The sequence below is a fragment of the Rhinolophus sinicus genome, linkage group LG11, assembly GCF_036562045.2.
Source record: "Rhinolophus sinicus isolate RSC01 linkage group LG11, ASM3656204v1, whole genome shotgun sequence".
NCBI lineage: Eukaryota > Metazoa > Chordata > Mammalia > Chiroptera > Rhinolophidae > Rhinolophus > Rhinolophus sinicus.
Genome location: NC_133760.1, coordinates 9,363,962 through 9,388,815, shown reverse-complemented (window position 1 = coordinate 9,388,815; position 24,854 = coordinate 9,363,962). Strand labels below are relative to the sequence as shown.

The window sequence follows — 24,854 nt, the reverse complement described above, 5'->3', positions numbered from 1 at the left end:
ATGTATCTGATATTGCTCAGTAGTTGTTAAGGAATCCATGCCAAGTTGAAAGTGACTAATTAACCTCTAGCAATAGTCTTCAGGGAACAACTACAGGTGAAAGTATTTTCAAAGCAGCTGAAAAGATACTACTAAAGTGCAATCTGCTAGTATGTGTTCAAACTGATTATAAATTTATAAAGCTTGAAAAAATGTGTTTAAAGTCTGTGGTTGGTTATACGTTGTATTATTCATCAGCAGACAAACTGCAGAAAATATTTGAACATATCATGTGCTATTGAACCAGTAGTCTCAACAGTGGGCTTCATTTACTCTTGTGGGCTTACCACCACCCGTTTCATGAATTTTGTCAGACACAGAAGCTGAATATCCTGACTTGCCTTACCACACAACAGTTCAATGGCTGAGCAGCAGTAAAGTTTTATTGTGATTTTTAAAAAATTAATTAATTAATTAATTTTTTAAGGAGGGCGCAGCTCACAGTGGCCCATGTGGGAATCGAACCGACAACCTTGGTGTTATTAGCACTACCCTCTAACCAACTGAGCTAATCGGGCACCCCGTGTGTTGTTTTTTTTAATCTCAGGGTTTCTGAATGAGAAAAACTACCCTCGCCCACTATTATCGAATACTGAATGACTCTGGAAATTTGTTTTAGCTGCAGACTCCATGTTTCTTAACGAATTTAACCTAAAAGTAGTAGGCAAAACGGCACTTATACTGCAGTAAAGTCATTTCAAAGACAACCAATTTTCTTAAATCACAAGTAATGCCAAAAAAAAGAGTAAAACAAACAAACAAACAAACAAATAATGCTAGGCTACTTTATAAATGTCCAATGCTGACAAAAGTTAAAATAAGATCTCCATTCCCACACACTTTGTAGTGTGATGCAATTGTCAAAACTCGTAGAATTGTACACCGAAACACATCCTACTGTATGGAGGTTAAGCAATAAATGCTTGAAAATTCAATGAGGCTGCTCAATAGGCAGCTGTCAAACCTTAAAGTGTGTAATAATCACCTAAGGTCCCTGTTAAAATAAAGGTCCTTGGTCCTACCCCCTTAAAATTCTAAAAAAAAAAATTGGTTCGGGACAGGAACCAAAGATCTGCTTTTATAGAGAGCTCCCAGGTGATAAGGCAGCCAGAAAAAAACAATGCATTACCTAGAGGGATACAATGACTTCTCACCAGAAACCATGGAGGCCAGGAGGAAGCAGCACAATACTTTTAAAGTAGTGAAAGAAAGGAAATGTCAGTCAGAATTGTATACTCTGGATGTAGTTTAGAAAAATATGCAGGAATGAAAGTGAAATAAAGATATTCTAAGACAAGCTAAGAAATTCATAGTGAGCAGACTTGCTCTAAAAGAATTGGCACAGGAAATTCTTCAGAGGAAAAGAAAGGAAGAAATTTGGATCACCAAGAAGAAAGGAAGAGCAACAGAATGGTAACTATCTCAGAAAATATAATAGATTATTCTTCTCCTGAGTTCTTTAAAATATGGTTTAATGTTGGAAACAAAAATTATAACATTGATGGGGGTTTCAAAGTAAATAATGCACTATATGACAACTAGAGCATAAAGGTAATGCATTATTTTTCTCTGGCTGCTTTCAAGTTTCATTCTTTGTAGTTTTCAGCAATTTGATTATGACGTGTCTGGGCTTGGACTGCTCTGAGTTTATGCTTTTTGGGATTTGCTTAACTTCCTTTTCTGTTTTCGTCTTTTTAAATGTTTTAATTAAATTTATTGGCTTGATATTGGTTAGTAAAATTATGTAGGTTTCAAGTGTACATATCTATAAAACATCATCTATATTTGGCATTGTGTGTTCACCTTCTTAAAACAAACATGTAATACACTTAAGCTACTAGAAAAGAGAAGCAAAATAAACCCAAAGCAAGCAAAAGAAAGGAAATAATAAAGGTAAAAATAGAAACGAATAAAATTTAAAATGGATATGTAATAGCTAAAATACAATAAGACCAAAAGCAGTTTTTATAATAAAAACTCTAGCAAAAATGGCTAAGAATAAAAGAGAGATGACAAAAATTACCAATATCAGAAATGAAAGAATAGATATCACTGCAGACCTGGCAGACATTAAAAGAATAAAGGAATACTAAGAACAACTCTACACGCATAAATTTGAAAACTTAGATAAAATGGATCAATTTCTTGAAAATTACAAACTACCAAAATATACCAAGATTAAATAGGTAACATGAATAGTTCTGACATTGAATTTGCAGTTTAAAACCTTCCCAACATATAATCTCCAAGCCAAACAATTTTACTGGTGAATTCTACCAAACATTTAACAAAGAAATAACATTAATTCTACACAATCTTTTTCTGAAAATAAAAGAAACGGGAACACTTCCCAAATCATTTTAAACGGCTAGAATTACTGATACTAGACCAAAACAGTACCACAAAAAACCCTACAGACCAATACCCCTTATGCACACGACTGTCAAAATCCTCAATAAAACACCAGCAAATCAAATCTAACAATTTAGAAAAAAATAGTACATCGCTTACAAGTGAGATTTATCATGGGAATGAAAGTCTGCTTTAATGTTTGCAAATTAATCAACCTAATCCACCATGTTCACAGTCTAAAGATGAAAAAAAACACACCAAAAAACCCATATCAATCAACGCAGAAAAGCATTTGACAAAATACAACATCCCATCATGATAAAACCTTCACAAACTAAAAATATAAGGGAACTTATAAAATGCTTTCCCCTATGATTGGGAACAAGGCAGACATGTCAAGCCTCACCATTTCTATTTAACATTGTTCTGAAAATCAGCCAGTGCAATGAGGCAAGGAAAAAAACATATAAATTAGAAAAGAAGAAATAAAAGTGACCCTATTCACATACATGTTTATCTGTGTGGAAAATCCTAAGGAATACACCAAAAAACAAACTTCTGATAAGTTTAGCAAAGTTGCAGAATGCAAGGTCAACAACAAAAGTCATGTATAGTTCTAATACATTGGCAATGTACAACTGGACTCTAAAATTCAAAAACAATACAATTTATAACAGCTCTGCAAGAATAAGTAATATTCTTAGAAATAAATCTAAATAAAACATGTATTAGGATCTTTATGCAGAAAACTACAAAATGCTAATTTAAGAATTAAAGAATACTTAAATAAACAGACAGACATACTGTATTCATGGATTAAAAATCTCAACATAGTAAAGATAGCTCTATAGATTTAACATAATGCTAATCAAAATTCCAGCTGAATTTTTTCGTAGATATAAAAAGGCTGATTCTAAAATATACATGAAAAGGCAAAAGAACTAGCATAGCTGCAACAAGTTTGAAAAAGAAGAATGAAATGGGAGGAATCAAACTGTTCAATTTTAAGAATTACTATCAAGCTATTAGGTAGCTTGGTACTGGTGAAGGGATATACACATAGACCAATTTAACAAAAGACAGTACAGAAATAAACATACACAAATGGTGTTGGGACAGTTGCTCATTCATATGTAAAGAAATGAATTTCTACCTAACCCCCACATTATAAAAAAAGTTAACTAAAAATGAATCGTAGAATTAAAGGTGAAACTGTAAAACTTCCAGAAGAATGTAAGAGAAAATCTTCCTGACTAGGTGTTAAGCAGAGCTCTTACAAAGCATAATTCATAAAAGAAACACTGATAAATCAGACTTGATCAAAATTAAAAACTTATGTTCTGTAAAAGACAGTTGAGAGAATGAAAAGACCATCTACAGGCTGAAAAGAAATACTTGCAAATCATGTATCTGACAAGAGACTTGTATTCAGAATATATGAATAACTCAAAAATCAACAATAAGGAAAACACAACCCAATTATCCAATTTAAAACTGGGCAAAACATAAAAACAAACACTTTAGCAAAGAAGACATAAGGATGGTAAATAAGCTGAAGAGAAGATATAGCTTTGCACATCATTAGTCACTAGGGAAATATAAATTAAAGTTACAATGTGATAACAATGTGATAGTTACAAAGTTACACTCCTATTACAATGGCTAGAATTACAAAAATCAGACAATACTAAGTGCTGACAGGATGTGGAGCAACTGGAACTCTCATACATCATTAATAGGAACGCAAAATGGTAGAAACTTTAGAGAACAGTTTGGCTCTTTCTTATAAATATATGTTTTCCATATGACCCAGCAATCCCATTCCTGGTTACACATACTAGAGAAATAAGCACAAAAACTTGTACACAAATGTTTATAGCAGCTTATTCATAATTGCCAAAAATGGGAAATGACCAAATATCCTTCAACGGGAGAATGGATAAACTATGGTATATCCATAAATATAATATTAACCAGCAATAAACAACAAATGAAGTATTGATACAACAGCTTAGATGAATGTCAAAGGCATTAAGCTGAAAGAACCCAGCCTCACAAGGTTGTATTTGGTATGAGTCCATCTGTATAACATTCTCAAAAAGATAAAACTATAGGGTTACAGCAGTTGCTGGTGGTTATAGGTGCAGTGAGGGGTGACTGTAAAGGGAAAATAGGGAGTTTTTAGGGGTGATGGAACTGTTCTGTTATCTGATGAAGGTGGTGATTATACAAATCTATACCTATTTTAAAATTAATAGAATTATACCCCTAAAAAGAATATAAGGAGTCAATTTTACTATATGATACTTGTTTTGAAGAAACCTGTTTCCTCATCTGTACAATGAAGCTAATAACAGGTTTTTTAATGAGAAATAAGTTAATATCTATAAATCATTGTAAACACTGCCTCAGTCGTAAGACACAATCTATTATTGTTAGCTGTTATCATTTCTACCCATGTGGTTCTTAGGAAATTTGTTTTAGATTATCAGAAAAATTGCTCAACTTTCCAATACTCTGGAATAGGTGGATTCTATAGTTCACCAATATAATGGGAGATTAAGGAATATCTCTATGGGTTATTTCTATTCCATTTTGCCACCTAATTCCAATTTCAGGAATTCTACACTGTAAGCCCTTGCTGCTGGTTGGCTGTTGAGTACCTGCTCTAACTACAAACTCTTGCCAACCTTGTACTGCGTGATGACACACACAGGAAAATATGACGTGGTCCAAGCAACAGAAGAACTTTCAGTGTTTAGAAAGAGATAAGAAACAAAGAGCTCCAAGACACAGGTAAGTCAAACTGTATAGGAGAAAACAAAATCCATCACCATTTCTCTCCAAAGTGCAAAAACCTTGTGTCCCTTAGCTTTCTGAAGTAAGTACCATTCTCTAAGCTGTGAAGAATGAACACCTTAGAGTAACGGCTAACATCTTGGTCTTGGATATAAACAATGTATGATAATCCATTTTTGGCAATTATGACAATAAATTAATCACTGTCATACTGACTCAATGTTAAGGATTGGCTTTAAAATAGTGAAACAGAAATTTGGAGGGCGGGGTTAATACAAGACTGACAGATGGTAACAAGGGTTGAATTTGGGTGGTTCCACAGTAGTTCATTATTTTATTCTTATTACATTTGGTTATGTTTCTAAATATCCATAGGAAAAACTTAAGGGGAAAATAAAACTTTTGATACCTGTTTTGTAGAACTTAAGTAAAAATCCCAACATAAACCTATTGAACAGGAAAATATTAAAATATTACTATTACCTCTGTATCCTGTGGTTATGGGTGATTAAATATTTTTCTTTGTATATTTCCTTAGTTCTTTACAATATGCAATCAGTACTTCTATAATCAAAATTGGAACTATAAATACTATTTCAAATAAAATAGAATTAAATTGCAGATGACTAAAAAAATCTTATCAAAAACCCAGAGCGCACTGACATAGTTTTCATGGCCCTCTACAAAAATCCAAAACATGCCTTTGCAACCTGATACTAAACACGTTAAGAACTAAGGCAATAGACTGAAACTACATAAAGTCAAACCCCAGCTCAGCTTCTTACTAGCTATGTGACCTAGGATAAACAACTTACGCTCTGTCTCAGTTTCCTCATCTTTAACATGGGAATAACAATACACCTGATCCCCCACAGGGCTCTTGTGAGGATTTAATATTTTAATTCATATAAAACTCCTAGAATAACATTTAGCACTCAATGTTTAAACATTGTCGTTATTACTCATGCCGAAGGTCTCCCCCATCCCTTCCTGCATTTATTCAACAAATATCAGGGCATCTGCGTAGAAGAATTTGCCGATGAGTGAAGGAAACTGCTTCTCCCCTTAGAAGATACAATGTAAGAGGAAGAAAATGCTAAGTCCTACTCAGGTGAGGCTTTGCTGCTAGGAGCCAAAGGGTCATTCCATCCTCCTTGCAGCCTTTTTCAAGTAGTCAAGGCTGGGAAGGAACGGAGGCTGAGAGAAATCCGAACTTCATCAGAACTCCCGCACAAACTACAGTGGACATTCCAGACAAACGTCACGAGTGACTCTCCAGAAATTAAAACTGAAAACATTATTAGGAATCCAAGTACAGCTCCGTCTCCCTCAAGGATTAGAGAAGGGCCAGGGACTGCAGCAAGAGCTCTGACCTTATCCTTCGTTCACAGAAGCTTTCAGGGCACTGAGCGCTTCTCTGGAAATTACAGAGAACTAGTAACAAGAGACGTCCTCTGCACCACAAGCCAGGCTCCGTCTTTGACGTCTACTTTTCATTTAACTCTCAAAATACCTCTATTAGGTAGGCACTAACACCAAGTTAAAGAGAAAACAGGAGCAGAGATTTGAAGATACTCGCCGAATATTATATTACATTGCTAAGGAAGTGGCAGCGCTGGCTGGTGGCGGGGAAAGGGCTGGGAAAGTACAGAACGCAGGAGACCCTCAATCCCAGCGCCGCGCTAGCGGCCCGGGCCCTACGCCGGGGATGCACCCACCGCCCAGGCAGCAGCTCATTCAAAGAGACCACAAGCCCCGCCCTTCGCCGCAGGCGGACTCTCCTCCCGGAGGTCAAAGGCCATGCGCTCCCGGCGCCCAGCAAAGCGAAGAAAGGTCAGTGCGGACGCGGGGAGGGGGCCCGGGGAGGGGAGGGCTCACCTTTCTGAGAGGAATGAAGGCCGCGGCTTCGAGTACCTGGGGCGGAAGTGACTCTGCCTACAGAGACCTCCTGGACTACGCTTCCCAGAAATCCCGACGGGAGCAGGGACACAGCCTAAGACTCCTGTAACGGAAGTTATCCCACTAGTGTCCCCGGACTACACTTACCAGAATGCCGAGGCCACCGGATCGCCTTCCTAGGGCGGAAGTGCCCGCTGCTACACGGAGAGTGTGGGTGAAATTTGCCCGCGTGCGGGTCCGGAACGAATTCCATAACCCCGCCTTCCTGGAGCCGAAATGCTACCAAACAGAGAGCGCTACTGTATTCCTGTACTATGTTCTCTCCAGCCGGCAATGTATGACAGGCGGCTTTTCGGGAGTGTAATTCTCTCACCCTGTGCATTTTCTGGACAACTTCCGAATCTCCTGCGGTGCAGCCCTTTCCGCAAGGCTACCCTTCCTTTCTCTTTTGGGTAATTTGGATAGTCGTATTCTCTGTAGGAATAGTCAGTTTGAATTCTATACTGTTAGGAGAGATTGGCCCCCCTCTCCCTTTTTAAGTTTTTTTTCTTTCAAACGTGACCAAAACAAAGCAAAAAAAAAGTAGGGAGATAAGACGCAACAAGATTAGCAAATTTTGACAGAGGTTAAAGCTTGGTGATAGTTCTATGGGGATACATTATCCTATTAACGTGTTTCCCCGAAAGTAAGACCTAGCTGGATAATCGGCTCTAATGCGTCTTTTGGAGCAAAAATAAATATGACCCAGTCTTATTTTAATATAATACCGGGTCTTATATTAATTTTTGCTCCAAGAGATGCATTAGAGCTGAATGTCCAGATAGGTCTTATTTTGGGGGAAACATGGTAGTGCATTTGGCCATTGTAAATACCCAGAGGAAAAAGAGACCTATGACACCTTTTTTGTAAATGTAGGTAAATAAACAAGAAATCTACTGAAAAGAAATACATTAAAATGTTACCTGTACATCTTGGGAATATGAATTCAAAATTTTCTTTATGCTTTAGTCAAAGTAACTGTTACTTGAAATAAAATACAATTAAATAATTGAAGATTCCTAAAAAGCTTATTAAAAACACAAAACTCATTAACATAGCTTTCATATTCTGTTATAATCCTTTCCAAATCCGACAACAGATTGAGAAATGAGGTGGGCAACTGAGAATAGCTTCGTTCAATTCCCAGCTCAGTTTAACTAGCTGGACAATCTCAGCTCCCTAACGTCTCAATTTCCTCCTCTTTTAAATGAATAAAGAGCCCACCTCATTAGGCTGTTGTGTGAATTAAATGTGCTGATTTGTAGAAAGCCCTTAACACGTTGCGAACCGTGGGGTTTAAATCCCTCGTGAAGATTCTCGTGATCCGTGCGCAACGTGTTAAAGTAGTACTACTTAGCACTAAATGTTTAACTATCACTATTAATCATGCCCAAATATTCCTCCCACCCACTCCTATATTTATTAAAAAAAACACATTTGAACATGTAGCACAATGTGATAATTATTAAAATCTCTTTTCCTCTGATAAGACAGATGGCACAGCTGTAAGTCCTATTCAGGCGAAGTTCTGATGTTAGTAGCCATTCCCTCCTCCTTCCTGCAGCCCTCATCCAGAAGTCAGCTGCTGGGAAAGGAAAGGAGGCTGTGAGAACTCAGAACTGTGGCTCCCTTCAGCATGAATCACAGAGGACATCCTCATACACTACCCTCCTCAGGTGAGGCTTTGCTGACAGGAGCCAAAGGGTCATTCCCTCCTCCTTGCAAATACACGCAGACACACCCACACCCAACTTCTTAAAGAGAAGGATGGAGGAAGGGAGAGAAAAAATATAGAGGTAAGAGACAGCAGGAGCGCAGAAGGAAACCAAGAAAAGCCTGGATTCCTCCAGGTATTAGACAAAAGGGCCAGAACACTGCAGGTGGAATTCTGATCCATTCCTGGGCTAATACAAGCTTTGAAGTAGCTAGGGGCTTCTGGAGAAATTAAAATATGTTAATTAAAAGAAAACCATCTTGCCCTATCTCACATCCCCTCGGAGGTGGCAGAGTTGTCAAATCAGTGCGGGAGTAGGAACAGGAAGCACAGAACACAGGAGACCCTCAACCCGTGGAACAATTAAGCCCAACCCCAGCCTCTGCCCCTGGCTGCAGATTCTTTTCCAGAAGGTCAAGGACGTGTTACAGCTGGGCCCACGCGGAACGAATAAGCATTGCTGCTCTGTGCCTGTCTCATCTTCCCCAGAGCAATCACTAACTGCTACGACCTCACCTCCCTGGAGCGGAAGTGACTCTACCAACAGTTTTTGGATTACACTCCCAGAGTTCCCGAGGAGATTTTGTCACAGCCACACCCCCTTGCAGCGGAAGTTTGCGGAGTACAGAGCTCTTCGACTACACTTCCCAGAACCCTCACGAAGAACTGACAACGTCATTGCCTTCCTAGGGCGGAAATTCAGCTACTGCCCTTAGAATTTGGATTATATTTCACACGGTTCCAGAGTGGAGCACAAACTTCTTAGCCCCATCCTGTTTGAAAGAAAATGCCTCCAAAAGCACAAGATTCTAATTTATGCTTAATTATTTTCCCCAGCAAGACAGTTTCCAGAATCCTCTCTAGCCTTTCCCTTTTTCTTTCAGATTGCTAGATTCACTCTGAGTCAATTCAATTTCGTTGGTCGTGTTCCTTTTTCTCAGTTTTTTCTTTCATTACGACAAAACAAATACGAACGTCTGAAATAAATCCCTTTAATAGAGAAGAATGGAGCTGGAAAAGCGAAAGGAAACTGAGTTATAGGTTATAGTTATAGGTTATAAAGGGGAAAATATGTGTTGAGTTAAAAATGCAGACATCATTGAAGCTGGGCATCAATGAACACATTATCTCAACCCTACTGTTGCAGAATCCAAGACGGGAAAGAACCCAAGCAGCACTCAGAGTTAGGAGAGTCAGCTTTATTACGCAGGCGGGCTCAGCGGGATCCTTCCCAAAGACTGAGCCCCTAGCAAGGTTTTGAGCAGGTTTTTATGGGTTGGGGACTTTCTTGAGTTGGGGAAGGGGTAGGTGTCGTCTGGTCATTGGCTCAAGGTGTGGCTTGGAGGGGGTTATGTGGAAGTGGGCTGGGGCTTATGCTGGGGACCTCTCTCTCCACTCGGGCCACCACTTTAGGTCGGTTCCGAGTGGCAGGGAACCATTTTAAGGTCAGTTTCCCCATCACTACTTTGACTGGATTTTCTACTTTATTCCATATGTGTTGGATGCATCTAGAACTCAGAGTGTTATCGTGTATTAACTTTGCATTCCAAGACGCAAGAACTCACAAGAAAGTGATGCAAGCTTTGTTAAGGTACAAAGCAGAAGCAGCAGAAACTTTTGGCTTTTCTTTGACGTTTACTGCTCATTATGAGTCATGAGATGAATGAAAGGAGCAGCACTGGTGTGGAGATATTATTACAATATGAAGAGATAAATGTTATATAAAAATTTGAAATATATTTTTGTTCAGATTCAAGCATCACATAACCTACTTCCATCCTAATCTTGACATTATAAATACAATAAAGAGTCTTAGGAATACGGAAACCAGTGAGACCATGATTTTTCATTAAGGTGACATGGTGACGGTTGGACTCAAATCCAGAAAATCCAACAACAAAAAATTAAGGTTCATCTTTTCTGGGAGGAATACTTCATAGGTAAGTTAATTTTTCCCTTGTTCAATAGCACCACTTTTCTTCAGTGAAGACCACAGCACATCTTTGAATTTTACTGCTTCCTACATCAGACGCTCTTCCTCAATCATGCATACAAATGTCCCTTAGAAGAAGAGCGAAGTTGAATGAGTTTGAAAGGAAGAGAGGATTTTGAATCAGTTTTTCTCTCTCTTCCAATTACCAATCTTATCCTATTGAGAAATCATCAGTGACTACAGAGCTTTTAGACTCCACTTCCCAGAACCCTCACAAAGAACTGACCAATGTCATTGCCTTCTTATGGAGGAAACATTTGAAAAGATGCTCCAAATAAGTCACAGGGAAATGCAAATTAAAAGATGAGTTTCTCATATTTTCAATTAAAATCCCACCAATGAGTAAACAAACTGTGGTACATTATACAATCGAAGTACTAGTCCGCAGTGAAAAGAAACAAACTAGTTGTCACATGCAACAATATGGATGACTCTCACAAGTATTGTGTTAAGTGGGAGAAGCCAGATCAAAAACATTGTACACTTTATCCATTGATACGGCACTCTGCAAAAGAATAAATTGTAGGCACAGAAATTAGACTCATGGTCACCAAGGGAGTAGTCTGAGTGGACTATGTAGTGGCACTGGGGACCTGTTGGTTGGGCAAAGCTTTGGTTCTAGGCAGGACAATTAGCTTGTTAAAGATTAGTTTCTAAATGATAAAAATGTAACTGAGAAAGCATTGGATGGAATAGTTGGCAGAAGATAAGGACTTAGATTCCATGTTGTGGAAAACAACTTAAGAATGTTCACTTATTTGATAATTAATCATCATATTTCCATGTATTTACTTGCTATATCTATTGCTTCTTCCTTAACTGCCTTATTCAAATCCTTTGCTGTGCTCATTTCCGTATTTCTATTGGAGTTTCATTACCTTATGAATCTCTAAGATTCCCATTAACAATTTTATGCCATTTTCTAACATATATGTTGTCAGTATTTTCAGCCCAGTTTACTGTATATTTTCTACACCTTTATGCATGGTGCCTTTTTAACATAGGGAAATTTCAATCTTTCGTTGACTTACTCCTGGTATATTTACTTCTGGCTGGAGCCCGGTGCACCCGTCACAAACAACCATTTCTACATACCATCACTGTTCTAAGGGTTTTAAAAGTTTTAACTCCATTTAACTCTCACAACCCGATTGGGTAAATATTATAATTACACCCTGGAAATTGATTCATAGCGATTAAGTAACTCAGCCAACATTATACCACTAGAAAGTGGCAATGGTGATTGGCGAATCACCGAGAGGGCTGGCGTAGCACAGAACCCAGGAGACCATAAAATCGCCACGAACGACCCTTGCCCGCCTCCAACCTGGGACGTGTGAACCGCCCCAAATGCTAGGAGGCTCTGCCGAGAGGGAAACAAGAACGCCTTATCTTCTGTCCGCCGTCACTTTTCCTCCTCAAAGCAGAGGGGCTGGACCACTGTTGGTCCCTAACCTGGGCTGCGGAAGCCTGGAGTCGCCGCTGGGACTCAAGTCTCACCTCCACGTGGGGAATGATGGCCGAAAACTCCCCTGGAGAGGAAGTTCCCGAGACTCACTTCTCAAAACCCCAAGCCACACAAGAGGGCCACACCCAGCATTCCCGAAGAGGAAGTGTCGACTGCACAAACTTCTGGACTACAGTTCCCAGCAACCGAAAGCGTGTCGAACTATAGCCACCCCTGCCTGGGATGAAAGTACTTCCGACTATACTTCCCAGAATGTTCTTCGTGGAAGTGCTTCCGCCTTCCCGCCACTCTTTCTTTTAAATTCAACTTGAGTTATTTCTCCAGTGCAATTAGCGTTTGGCCTTTTTCTTTCTGTAATTTTTTTTTCTCTCAAGAAAAAAACTAGCACTTGGGAATTTAAATAAAATATGGATACTTAGGGGGAAAAGCGAAGTGTTTCATGTCAACACTAAATAAACCCATTTTAGCAGAAAGGTGCTGTGTATGACAAGACAAGATTCCAAAAGGGACTTGGTCTGTGCTGCATTGGACATTGACCGTAAGGAATATGGGCTCTCAGACTTAGTTAGATGCGATTTCCTCTTTATATGTGCTGTCTTCATCTACCTCTGACCATGCTATCTGGCATGAACTATTTATTCCAAGATGCCAAGAATCCACAAGGAGTTCAGAACAGAGATCAGGCCCTAAAACAGAAACAGCAACGTTGTTTCTCACCAATGAAAGGAGCTGCACGGGCAAGGAGCTGGAGAAAATACTGTAATAGGGAAAAGGGCTCTTTCCTTGAAATTTTTTTTTGGTTCAAACTCAGGTTTCCCTCGCCTACTCCTGTGTTGCTCTTTGACGTCATATATTTGCTATGAATATTTCTTCCCTACAAACCAGTTAAAACAAGGTGAGGTCATGATTACTCAGAAGGGGTGATAGGTTGAGTTGGGAGATGGAGTCCAGGTAACTAATGCAAGTGAAACTACAGAAAGTATGTACTTACCACTTTCCTTCTGGGTAGAAAATAATTTTTGAAATGTAACTTCTAAAAATCATACAAAAGTATTGAGAATAATAACATAACACACCAAGTGCATATACAGTAGTCCCCCCTTATCAGCAGGGGATATGTTCCAAGACCCCCAGTGGATGCCTGAAACCACTGATAGTCCCAAACCCTATATATACTATATTTTTTCTTAAACATACACATCTATGATAAAGTTTAATTTATAAATTAAGCACAGTACGAGATTAACAATAATAACTAATAAAAATACAATTATAACAATATACTATAGTAAAACTTATGTGGATGTGACATTATTAAGTAAAACACAAGCACTACAATACCACAATAGGTGATCTGATAACTGACTGCTACTAAGTGACTAGCATGCAGGCAGCATATACAGTGTGGAGATGCTGAACAAAGGCATGATTCATGTCCTGGGTGGGACGGAGCAGGACAGCACAAGATTTCACCATACTACTCAGAATGGTGCACGATTTAAAACATAGGGAGTTTATTTCTGTAGTTTTCCATTTAATATTTTCAGATAACAGTTGACCATAGGTAATTGAAACCATGAAAAGCGAAAACTCAAATAAGGGAAAACTCCAATAAGGTTTGGGGGCGGAGGGGGAACAACTGTACCTTAAATTCAACCCTTATTGACATTTTTCCACACTGGCTTCACTTCCCACTTTTTAACTTTGTTATTGAAGTTTTTATTTTTTTAAAGATTTCATTGGGGAAGGGTAACAGGTCTTCATTGGGGGAACAGTGTGTACTTCCAGGATTTTTTCCAAGTCAAATTGTTGTCCTTTCAATTGTAGTTGTGGAGGGCACAGCTCAGCTCCAGGTCCAGTTGCCGTTGTTAGTTGCAGGGGGCGCAGCCCACCATCCCTTGAGGGAGTCGAGGAGTCCAACTGGCAACCTTGTGGTTGAGAGCCAGCACTCCAACCAACTGAGCCATCCGGGAGTTCAGCGGCAGCTCAGCTCAAGGTGCCCTGTTCAATTTTAGTTGCAGAGGGCGGAGCCCACCATCTCTTGTGGGAGTCGAAGAATTGAACCGGCAACCTTGTGGTTGAGAGCCCACTGGCCCATGTGGGAATCAAACCAGCAGCCTTTGGCGTTAGGAGCATGGAGCTCCAACCACCTGAGCCACTGGGCCGGCCCCTGAAGTATTTTTTTAAATTTTTTTTCTTATATTGGGGAACAGTGTGTTTCTCCAGGGCCCATCTGCTCCAAGTCGTTGTCCTTCAATCTAGTTGTGGAGGGTGCAGCTCAGCTCCAAGTCTAGTTGCAGTTTTCAATCTTAGTTGCAGCGGGCACAGCCCACCATCCCATGCAGGAACTAAACCGGCAACCTTGTTGTTGAGAGCTCGCGCTCTAACCAACTGAGCCATCCAGCCGCCCATGTTACTGAAGTATTTTAAAGAAACTCCTTGACATTGTCATTTTTTCTTCCAAATAATATATATATATATATATATATATATATATATATATATATATCACTTAAAATAACAATATTTTCTTGCATAACCATAAAATCATTACCTTATGAAACAAAATTAACAATTCTTAGTATTATCTAATCTGTATCCCAATTTGAATTCCTGTTTATTGAAAAAAATGCTTTTTGCAGCTGGCTTATTACAATCAATATTCAAACAGATCAATTCATTGTATTTGATTGTTATCTCACCTGAAGCTCTTTTATTCTAGAACTATATCTCACACATCACCACCACCACCACCATTTTTCATGTCCTTGAACTCTTCAGAAATCAGGATTTCAAATTAGGTGTCCAAATTCTGCGTTTGTCTAATGGCTTCCTCACACATTCTCCCCAAATTTTCTAAATTTCCTGTAAACTAGAATTTTTATTCAAAGGTGGGTTAGATACAGGCTTGTTTTAGGGACAAGTATTTCATAGAAGGGACTCGAAATATTTGAACAAGAAACCATATTCCTTCAACTAAAGTCAATCCAAATCCTGGGCAAATTTACTTCTGAACAGAAAAAAAGAAATAACAGCAAATATGTAGAAAGAGACAGGGCTTAAAACAAGGAAACCATTATCACAAACCAGACTATGTGATCTCCTATATAACAGATTCTGTCTCTATGAAAGGAAAAAATATTTGATAACCATGGTTTTGAAGATTCACATATGTTAGGATAAGATAAAAGCAAAGATTTTCCAGATGAAAAGAATTTTTAAATGCAATGGGAAGCAGTAAAGAGTTTATTGTAGCCATCCAACCCAGTGTTCACCTAATAAGTAATTTCAAGCCATCTCTTGATGAAAAAATGCACATCCTTCTTAAGGTATAAGAGAATTTAAAAGGTAATGAAGACTTGGTGGGAAGACCTAGAATGTGAAAGAAATTCATCAGGGTAATTTAGGCATTTGAGACCACTTGTATCTTTGGGTAATTTGCCAGTTCCTTAAGGTAGAAGCCTGAGAAGCTAATAGTTAGAATACAGAGGGTCGGCCTGGTGGCTCAGGCGGTTAGAGCTCAGTGCTCCTAACTCCAAAGGCTGCCGGTTCGATTCCCACATGGGCCAGTGGGCTCTCAACCACAAGGTTGCCAGTTCAATTCCTCGAGTCCCGCAAGGGATGGTGGGCAGCGCCCCCTGCAACTAAAATTGAACATGGCACCTTGAGCTGAGCTGCCTCCCGGATGGCTCAGTTGGTTGGAGCGCATCCTCTCAACCACAAGGTTGCCGGTTTGACTCCTGCAAGGGATGGTGGGCTGTGCCCCCTGCAACTAGCAATGGCAACTAGACCTGGAGCTGAGCTGCGCCCTCTAACTAAGACTGAAAGGACAACAACTTGAAGCTGAACGGCACCCTCCACAACTAAGATTGAAAAAAAAAAAGGACAAACAACTTGACTTGGAAAAAAAAAAGTCCTGGTACACACTATTCCCCCAATAAAGTCCTGTTCCTCTTCCCCAATTAAAAAAATCTTAAAAAAAAAAGAAAGAAAGAAAGAAAGAATACAGAACCTGACAAAGGTGGGGTGGGATGAGTCTAGCTAAAAAAAAAAAAAAAAAAGCAACCAAAAACAAAACCTGGGTTTTGTGTGTGGGACTCCAAAGAGGTGCGCTCCTGGAATAAGTGTGAATGGGAAATAGACCTGATCAGGCAGGTCCAAGTCAGCTCAATCCCTGGTTCTGATCTGCTTATAAACCAGGCAAAAATAAATAAAATCCTCTATAGAAATTTGAAGCATCAAATTATTCTTTTAAATCTTAAACTTTTTATTTTGAAATAAGAAAATAATAATAATAATAACAAAGCTGCCAAGATAGTAAAAAGAGGTCCCATGGACAGGGAGAGGTACCCTGTCTCCCTCGATGATTACATTGTCCATAATTACAGTACATCAAAACCAGGAAATGACATTGATGCAATGAGTATCTGCAGTTGTATGTTATATTATTACATATGTAGATTTGTAGAACTATGTTGTATGTTATATTATTACACATGTTGATTTGTGGAACCATCACAATCAAGATACAGACCTATTCCATTACCATCATGGTAATGACCTCTCTTTCTACCCCTTTATAGTCCCAACTGTTCCCTGTCTTTACACCACCTTGCATGCCTGACAATCACTAATCTGTTTTCCATCTCTATAATTTGGTCATTTCAAGAATGTTATACAATTGGAATCATACAGTAGATTGGCTTTTCTCACTCAGAATAATCATCTCCAGATCTATCCAAGTTGTTGCTTACATCAGTAGTTTTATGGCTGAGTGGTATTTCATGGTACGGATGTACCAGAGTTTGTTAGGCCATTTACTTACTGAGGAACATTTCGGTTGTTTCCAGTTTTTAGCTATTATGAATAAAGCTTCTATCGTCATTTGTGTACAGGTTTTTCTGTGTGTATCTGTGCATTTAAATTTTCATTTCTTTGGGGGAAACGTCCAGGAGTGAAGTGGCTGGGCAGTATGGTAAATACATGTTTAAGTTTTTTAAGGAACTGCCAAACTATTTTCCGGAGTGGCTGTACCATTTTCCATCTCCAACAGAAATGTGTGAGAGTTCCAATTTCACTGCATCCTTGCCAGCTTTTGATATTTTCACTGCTTTTTTTTCTTTAAAGTGGAATGTTCTGTTATGACAAAAGCTCCTGTGTGAAGAAATGACATTTATTACTAATGTGTAGGTGGAAGTGACACTCTGGCCTATAAGATGGCTATAAGGAGAAGGGGTGCAGGTGGCATCCATCTGGGGAACAGATGAGCCACAGCCAGTGGCCAGGTACATGGAGGTGCAGAGGGAATGGGTGTGTGGGGGTACAAAGCCAGTAGCGTGCAGGGCCCATGTCCAGAGGCCCATGGGAATGTGACCAACAGGTTAGGCTGCAAGATCACCAAAGGACTGTGCATTCTAGGGGTGTGGCTAGTGCCACCCAGGAGCAGATGTCCTTATACCCACACCGTGCAGCTGCTACAAACGGCAGCATACCCTTTCCTCCTGCAATCTCCCTCCAGCACCCTCTGCCGAGAAAGCTGAGTATTGTGTTTACCACAAAGAAGAAATGCTCAACAGGATTTCTTTCCTTATCACAGAGTATGTATTGAAGTGTGAATTTGGAGCTGAAAGGCAGTAAACTGGTAACTGGCACATTACCCCTAGATTTAACTGCTGCAATCATTGGAACCCCCAAAGTCCCAGCTACTGGTCTGCACTTCAGTAAATATTGGGTTACATAGGAAGACATACAGGATAAGGTTTAACAAGCCAAAGGCTGGTCCAAAATATAGCATGATAGGCACAGAGAACACAAGGAAGGCCATCCATTAGAGGAGAGCTGGCTCGCCTACTGGTCCACTTGCAGTAATTACTGATGCAAGGACCTGTACCATAGCAACCACCTAGTGATAGGCCAAGCCCATTGCCTTTCATTTCTGGCAGCCTCTTTCTAAAGCGGAACCTCACAATCTCCCACCATTACTTGCTTTCTCCAAACAACCCACCTTCTCCCACCATGAGCTCAACTCACAGCCCATTGTGGAGAAATGTTGTATAAGACTTGATGAGTGCCTAGTGACAAAATGGTACCTCAAGCATGAGAATATAGAGAAGGGAAAATAATTTTGGAAAAGCATTTCCTACTTCTCACGTGGGTCAAATACTCCAAACAGCCCTTGAAACAACACTGAGAAGTGAAGTGTAGAGTGGTGGAGGGGGACGGTCCCCAGTGCTACTCTGCACTCTAAGATTCTTGTACCAAAATGATCTTTTAAGACTTGATTTTTCTCTCCAAACAATATGTGGAAATGTTTATAAGTCTAGACCATTTTTAATGATGCTATCTTATTCCATTATAATATAACTTACTCAGTCCTTATTCATGGATCTTTAGGTTGTTTGCAATTTTTATTATTATAAATATTCTTGGAATGTGATCCCTTCTAAAACCATCTTTTTCCCCCCACTGGTGCAATTAAACTCTAAAGATAAATTCTGAGAAGTGAGATTATTTGTTCAAAGACAATGCACATTATACACTTTGATTCATAGAAACAAAATTTTCTCCAGAAATGTTGTACCTGTTGTTTTTTTTCCTCACCAACTTATATAAGAATGCTAATTTTTCCACTCCCTAACTGACACTGAGTTTTGTTCATTTTTCACTATTGCCCACCTGGATCAGTAAGAATGTGACACTTCAGGGATAGTTTTATCTGCAGCTGAATGGCTGTTCTATATACACCCATAACTACCGTGTTTTCCCAAAAATAAGACCTAGCCAGACGATCAGCTTTAATGAGTCTTTTGGAGCAAAAATTAATATAAGATCCGATCTTATACTATATTATGTTATATAAGACCCAGTATTACATTATATTATATTATATATTATATTATTATATTATATTATGTTATGTTATATTATATTATATAGACTGGGTCTTATATTAATCTTTGCTCCAAAAGATGCATTAGAGCTGATTGTCCAGCTAGGTCTTATTTTTGGGGAAACACGGTAGTAGGAAAATGTAATGTGAGATAAACTAGGAATAAAACATGATCCAAATGAAGAAACCTATAAATTAAATAAGGTACAAAAGAGATATTGTTACTGAAGACGAAGAAAGATATTGTGAAGATATCTCCTCCTCCCAAATCCATCTATATATTACATAATTCCAAACTAAATCACAATTTTGGAAAGAACTTGACAAAATGAGCATTCTGTAAAAATCTATTATTAAACAAGACTAAAAAATTCATATGTACACCATTTTAGCTGGCTGTGCTGCCACAGAGAGCCTTAAAGATTTAAAAGTTTTGAACTCTGAATCATAATATTGCACTCTTAGATGGACTCCAATGACGATGAAATATGGTACTATTAAATCCCTCTGTACTAGTTAGGATAGCCATCTCAGTAGCATAATCAATGTTTATTTCTTACTAAAAAAAAGTCCAATACAGTCAAATAGCCACTTTCCATCAATCCACTCTGGAACAAACAGCCTTCAAAGTCACCTGTGACAGGAAAGAGAAGCCTGCAGGACATCACAAGATGTGTGTAAGGGCGGGGACTGGAAGTAGCTTGGGTATATCACTTTTATTCATGCTCCATTGGTTGGAACTCAATCACATGGACCCACTCGTAACTGCAAGGGTTTCTGGGAAATGGAGTCCTCCTGTGTGCCCAGGAAATGGAACCAGTGTGATGAGCACACAGCAATATCTCTGCCACACCCTTAAATTATCACTTCTATAGAGCTTCTCTCCTTGCAGAGAATCTAATAGATTTGAAACCCTGATTATGGATGAATATTCTTACCACACTAATAACATAGGTTTCATTTCTGAGCGCTATCTTGAATGTTCTTTACAGAGAGTATCTTTCTAGTAGGGACACTCTAAAAAATATTTGGTTGGATCAAAGTCCTTATTGTATTCATTCCAATTGGAATTTCCTTCCTGGGCACAGCCTTTAATGGAAATTTGACCTCTAACTATTGCCATGCCACAAACCACCCATTTGTGAAGAATCATTTACGTTGCCACTGCAGCATACAACAGGTGATGGGAGCATCACAGGCCTTGAGATCCACAGCAGTTTTCTGGAACTTTCTTAGGGACCAACTGCTTCAGTGCTACAGGCTAACATCATAGGTCCTTTGCTCCCCCCAGCCCTCCAATGGCTGAGGAGGCCTCTTTTCTCTAGAATACATAGAGTGGCTTCTGTTTTCCTGGTTGAACCCTGACTTACTACATTTTATAATGCTTCCGTCCTCTTGTGCAGTCTTTGATGAGGAAGCAGGTCTGAGCTATAACTAAAACCTTTGCCGTGCTCGTGACATGGATATTGCATCTCATCCATATGTACTCTCTGATGAGAAAGAAGATCTGAGTTACAACTGAAGCCCTTACCACATTCTTTGCACTTATAGGGCCTCTCTCCTGTGTGGACTCTGAGATGTACATGAAGATCTGAATTCCGACTGAAGCCCTTCCCACACTCTTCACATTTATAGGGCTTTTTCCCTGTGTGTATTCCCTGGTGAATACGAAGAAGGGACCTGAACCCGAACCCCTTCCCACACACATCACATTTGTAGGGCATCTCCCCCGTGTGGACTCTATGATGGTTGTGAAGAGAAGAGTTGCGCCTGAAGCCCTTGTCACATTCGAGACATTTGTAGGGTTTGTCTCCTGAGGGGCCTTTTTGGTATCGGGGAGGGTCTGAGCTCTGTTTGCAGCCCTGAGCCCACTCTTCACATTCATAAGGTCTCTCAGCTGAGTGGGTTTTATAATGAACAATAAGATCTGAGCTCTGACCAAAGTGCTTTCCGCACTGGTCACATTTACAAGATTCTTCTGTGATGTGAGCGCTGTGACAAGCATGAGACTCTGCATCCTCTGTGACATCCATTCCATAGTTACTGCATTTGAAAGGCTGTGGAACTGTATGGGCCATGTTATGTTGTTTGACTGTTAATTTCATAACCAAGTTTTCCACACAGTCCGTGTATCTACAAGGTTCCTCTCCTTTACATTCTTGGGGACCATCCCACTCCCATGAGGTCCGACCGAAGCTGTCATCACACCAAACACATCCATATAGTTTCTCTTCTGTATGAATTTTCTTCCATCTTCCCTGAGAATTCTGGGGTGCAGTCATTCTGTTGGCTTTCCTCCAAGATTCTGGGGTAAGGATATGCACCAGGCCTTTCCAAGCTGTGCCAGCTGGATTTGCTGAATTAATGGCACCTATTACATTGTTTTCATTTTCAGAAATCTGAAGAGACACTCCTGCCCACTCTTCACAGAGAGAAACGTCTTCTAAATATTGGAAACAGTCTCCCTGAAGATTCATGGCACAATCGTGACTCACCATTGATTCGCTGATCTTTCGTTTCCAAATCTGCCAACAGTAGAGCACTTCTTGTGAGAGGCAACTCAACCCTTTTTCCTGAAGATTTGAAATATTGTTTTTGATCCCATCCCCTATGAGGAGAAAGAGAATTTGGCTAAGGGAACAAATAAATCATCTAGCCAAAGGTTTTGAGAAAATGAATTAGGATGGGGTGGGAACTTGTTACTGGCATCCATTCATATGTAAAACAGACAAGATCACAAAAATTCTAATCTGTGAGGGGCTAATTAAAAATCAGGTATTGCAGGGAAATCAAAAGAAATCTTGGAAAAAATTTGTATAGGAAGAAATTCACCTCTCTGCTATAAGAATAGTCAATAAAAGCTTTTAATCATTTTGCTACAAAATATACAGGGAAGCCTCCCTTATGTTTTATTACATATACTGGGGAAGCCAAAAAATTGTATACACATTTTAAGAGATGTTATCTCTGCTCAAGCAGTAGTTCGCCATAATCAGAAGTGTCTGGATGCTGATGGTAACCACTTTGAGCACCTCTTGTAACTGCGAAGTCAAACATAACTTGTATTCATCTTTTGTTATTGGTGTATATTGAGTATTACAATTAATACAGTTTTTTCCTTTCTTAAAATGTGTATACATTTGTTTGGCACCCTCTGTATATATCACATAATAATGGAATGCTGGACATGGTGAGAGACACAAAGGATCAAAGGACCTTGCAGAAACTAGGAGTAAGTCCTATCTCCTAGAAATGCCCCTTCCTTCACATCACTGCTTTATGGGGTAGGACTGCATATATGTTTGTGTGCAACCTGCACAACTGTACGGAGTGGGCCTAAAGCAGCAAGGGAGGTTATATTGTGAAGTAGGGTCCTGGGGTTGGTGGGGGAGGCACAGGTACCTTTGAGACAGGCTTAAAGAGACATCCTTTTTATTTTTCTGGAGGTTCTCTGGCCTCCATGAAGAGATAAAGTCCACCCAAATCCTATAATCCATTTTCTTAACTTCTCCTCTTTTAAGTTATTGCAGAATCTCAAACAGCCATGACTGTGAGAAGAGTAACGTGGCACTGTCACCCAGGGAAGCAAGATTGTACCAAAAGGCCATAACAAAGAGGGGGCTGAGGAAAAAGAGGTTAGTCATATCCCTGGCAACCTAAAATGGGCTTTTAAATGGCATGAATACCATGGTCAAGACCATCTGGATACTGCTTATGATTCAAGGGAGTTTCTGAGTTATTTTGAGAGTGACTTTGGTTCGTAAGGTGGTGTCAGAGAAAGGGAGACTTTGAACGACCCAGAACAGGCTTAAAGCAGTGGTTTTCCGATTGTTTTGACTGTACCCATAGCAACAAAAGCATTTACACTGCGACCCAGTATGCAAGAGTAGACACAGACTGTTAACTAAAACAGTTTACCCGCTGATACATACCTTACTAGGTGCAATGTACTCTGGTACATTCTTTTGTGTTCTAGTCCATTGATCTATTTTGCTTTTTAAAAACTGTTGGTTATGACACGGTAACTTGTCATAAGATTCCAGGACTCACCAACGGGGTTGCATCCTGCAGATTTAGGCCAAGGAGCCCTGTCTATAAGGTATAGACATAGTGGTACTTAGTTTCACTTGATTATTAGAAACACAGGGTGCAGAGCCAGATTGGGAGGGTTCAAATCCTAGTTCTTAAAACCTGTGTGGTCATGGACAGGTTACTTACCCACTCTGTGCCTCAGCTGTTTCCTTTGTAAAAGAAGGGAACAATAGCAACTATCTCATAAACTAAACTGAGGTAATGCATACCTGTATATGGGCCTCTGAGAAATTGAAATTAGGTTAGATGTTTATCAGCAAGTGTGCAAATAAGCTGACACTCATATTTCACTTACTATATAGCGGATCGTGGTTTGGTTCCTTTAACACTAATTTGTCTAAAATATTGGTGTTTCATCCAGACCCAGGCCCTTGATAGTGCGTGAACTTTATCAATCTCACTCTGAAAAATATGAGGAGAGAATGAGAGCTAAACAAGTGAGGGAGTCAGGGTAGGCTCCCTAACTGCATCGCATGCCCACAGGCCAGGGGGTGCAGGATAGAGGGGAGTTCCCTCAGCAAACCTTCCCAGACCACCGGCTCACATTTATCTGTTAAAACTCATTAACTGCAGGGTTCTCATGTGCATATACATCTCTTAGGAGTTTTCTCCCCAGTGGCCAAAGTTTCCCTTTGTGCTCCAACTGGAATATTCTATCTGGTTTGAAGCTGATCATTTGAGGAAAAAGGACCAGTGGGCTGATGCTTAGCCATGGGGCCACTGTCCTCACCCAGTGACAGCAGGTTCCTGAAGTTCTCCAGCATCACGTCTCGGTACAGGCTTATCTGGGTCTTGTCCAGTAGCGCCAGCTCTTCCTCAGTGAAGACCACAGCCACGTCCTTGAAGGTCACAGTTTCCTAAAACACCAAGCACACGCCACATCAATCTATCCACACAAATGACCGCTGGAAGAAGAGCAAAGTTAGAAGTTGTGCCAGTCAGTAAGTTAGTGTCTTTCTGCTCCAAACCCTCACTTTGAAACCTCACGTTGTAATGCTGGAGCTGGGATGCTGCAAATCACACGTCTCATTTGACAACTGGCTCTATGTTAGGCTCAGACACTGGGGGGCGCGAGAGGGATTCTGGGGAGGAAACAGGGGTGGAGCTAGTGAGCTAGGAATGCACATACCCTCCAGCCCACGTGGCACCAGACACTGTAGGGACTGGGGTTAGGAGTGGAGGCTCACCCAGCCTACACCCTTTCTCCCTTCTTGGCCTCAACATAAAGTCCGGGAAAACAAAACACCCATTTCGCTGCCCCCCTTGCAGCGGGGTGGATCCCTCAAAGGGAACAAGGACTGTCCAAAAATATTAACAAACCAAATGTATACACCAATACACATGAATACAAAATTTTTAAATCTTTTCCTAAGCACACGGCGCCATCTATGAGTAAGAGCTTGAATCTGAACCTAATCAAGCATCTAGTGCTTCCACTTACAGGAAATACTGTGAAAGGATGACACATTGAATGACACCAAAGAGCAGCTTTTTTTTTTTTTTTGAGATAATCATGGAAATTTGATTTTTGTCTGGGTATTAGATGATACCAAAAAATTATTGATAATCT

The 24,854-nt window shown here is 39.8% G+C and overlaps 1 protein-coding gene across 1 annotated transcript in view; it reads right to left on the bottom strand.

Annotated features, from left to right (window-relative positions):
- Positions 1 to 24,141, bottom strand: part of ZNF285 (zinc finger protein 285) — a 39,072-nt gene extending 14,931 nt beyond the window's left edge. The window contains exons 1-2 of the mRNA XM_074314172.1: positions 24,015 to 24,141; positions 20,594 to 21,800 (exon numbers count right to left, since the gene is read on the bottom strand). Coding sequence (XP_074170273.1) covers positions 20,594 to 21,800; positions 24,015 to 24,048 — 1,241 coding nt within the window. The 5' untranslated portion in view covers positions 24,049 to 24,141. The remainder of the gene's footprint in view (positions 1 to 20,593; positions 21,801 to 24,014) is intronic.
- Positions 24,142 to 24,854: the final 713 nt, after the last annotated feature.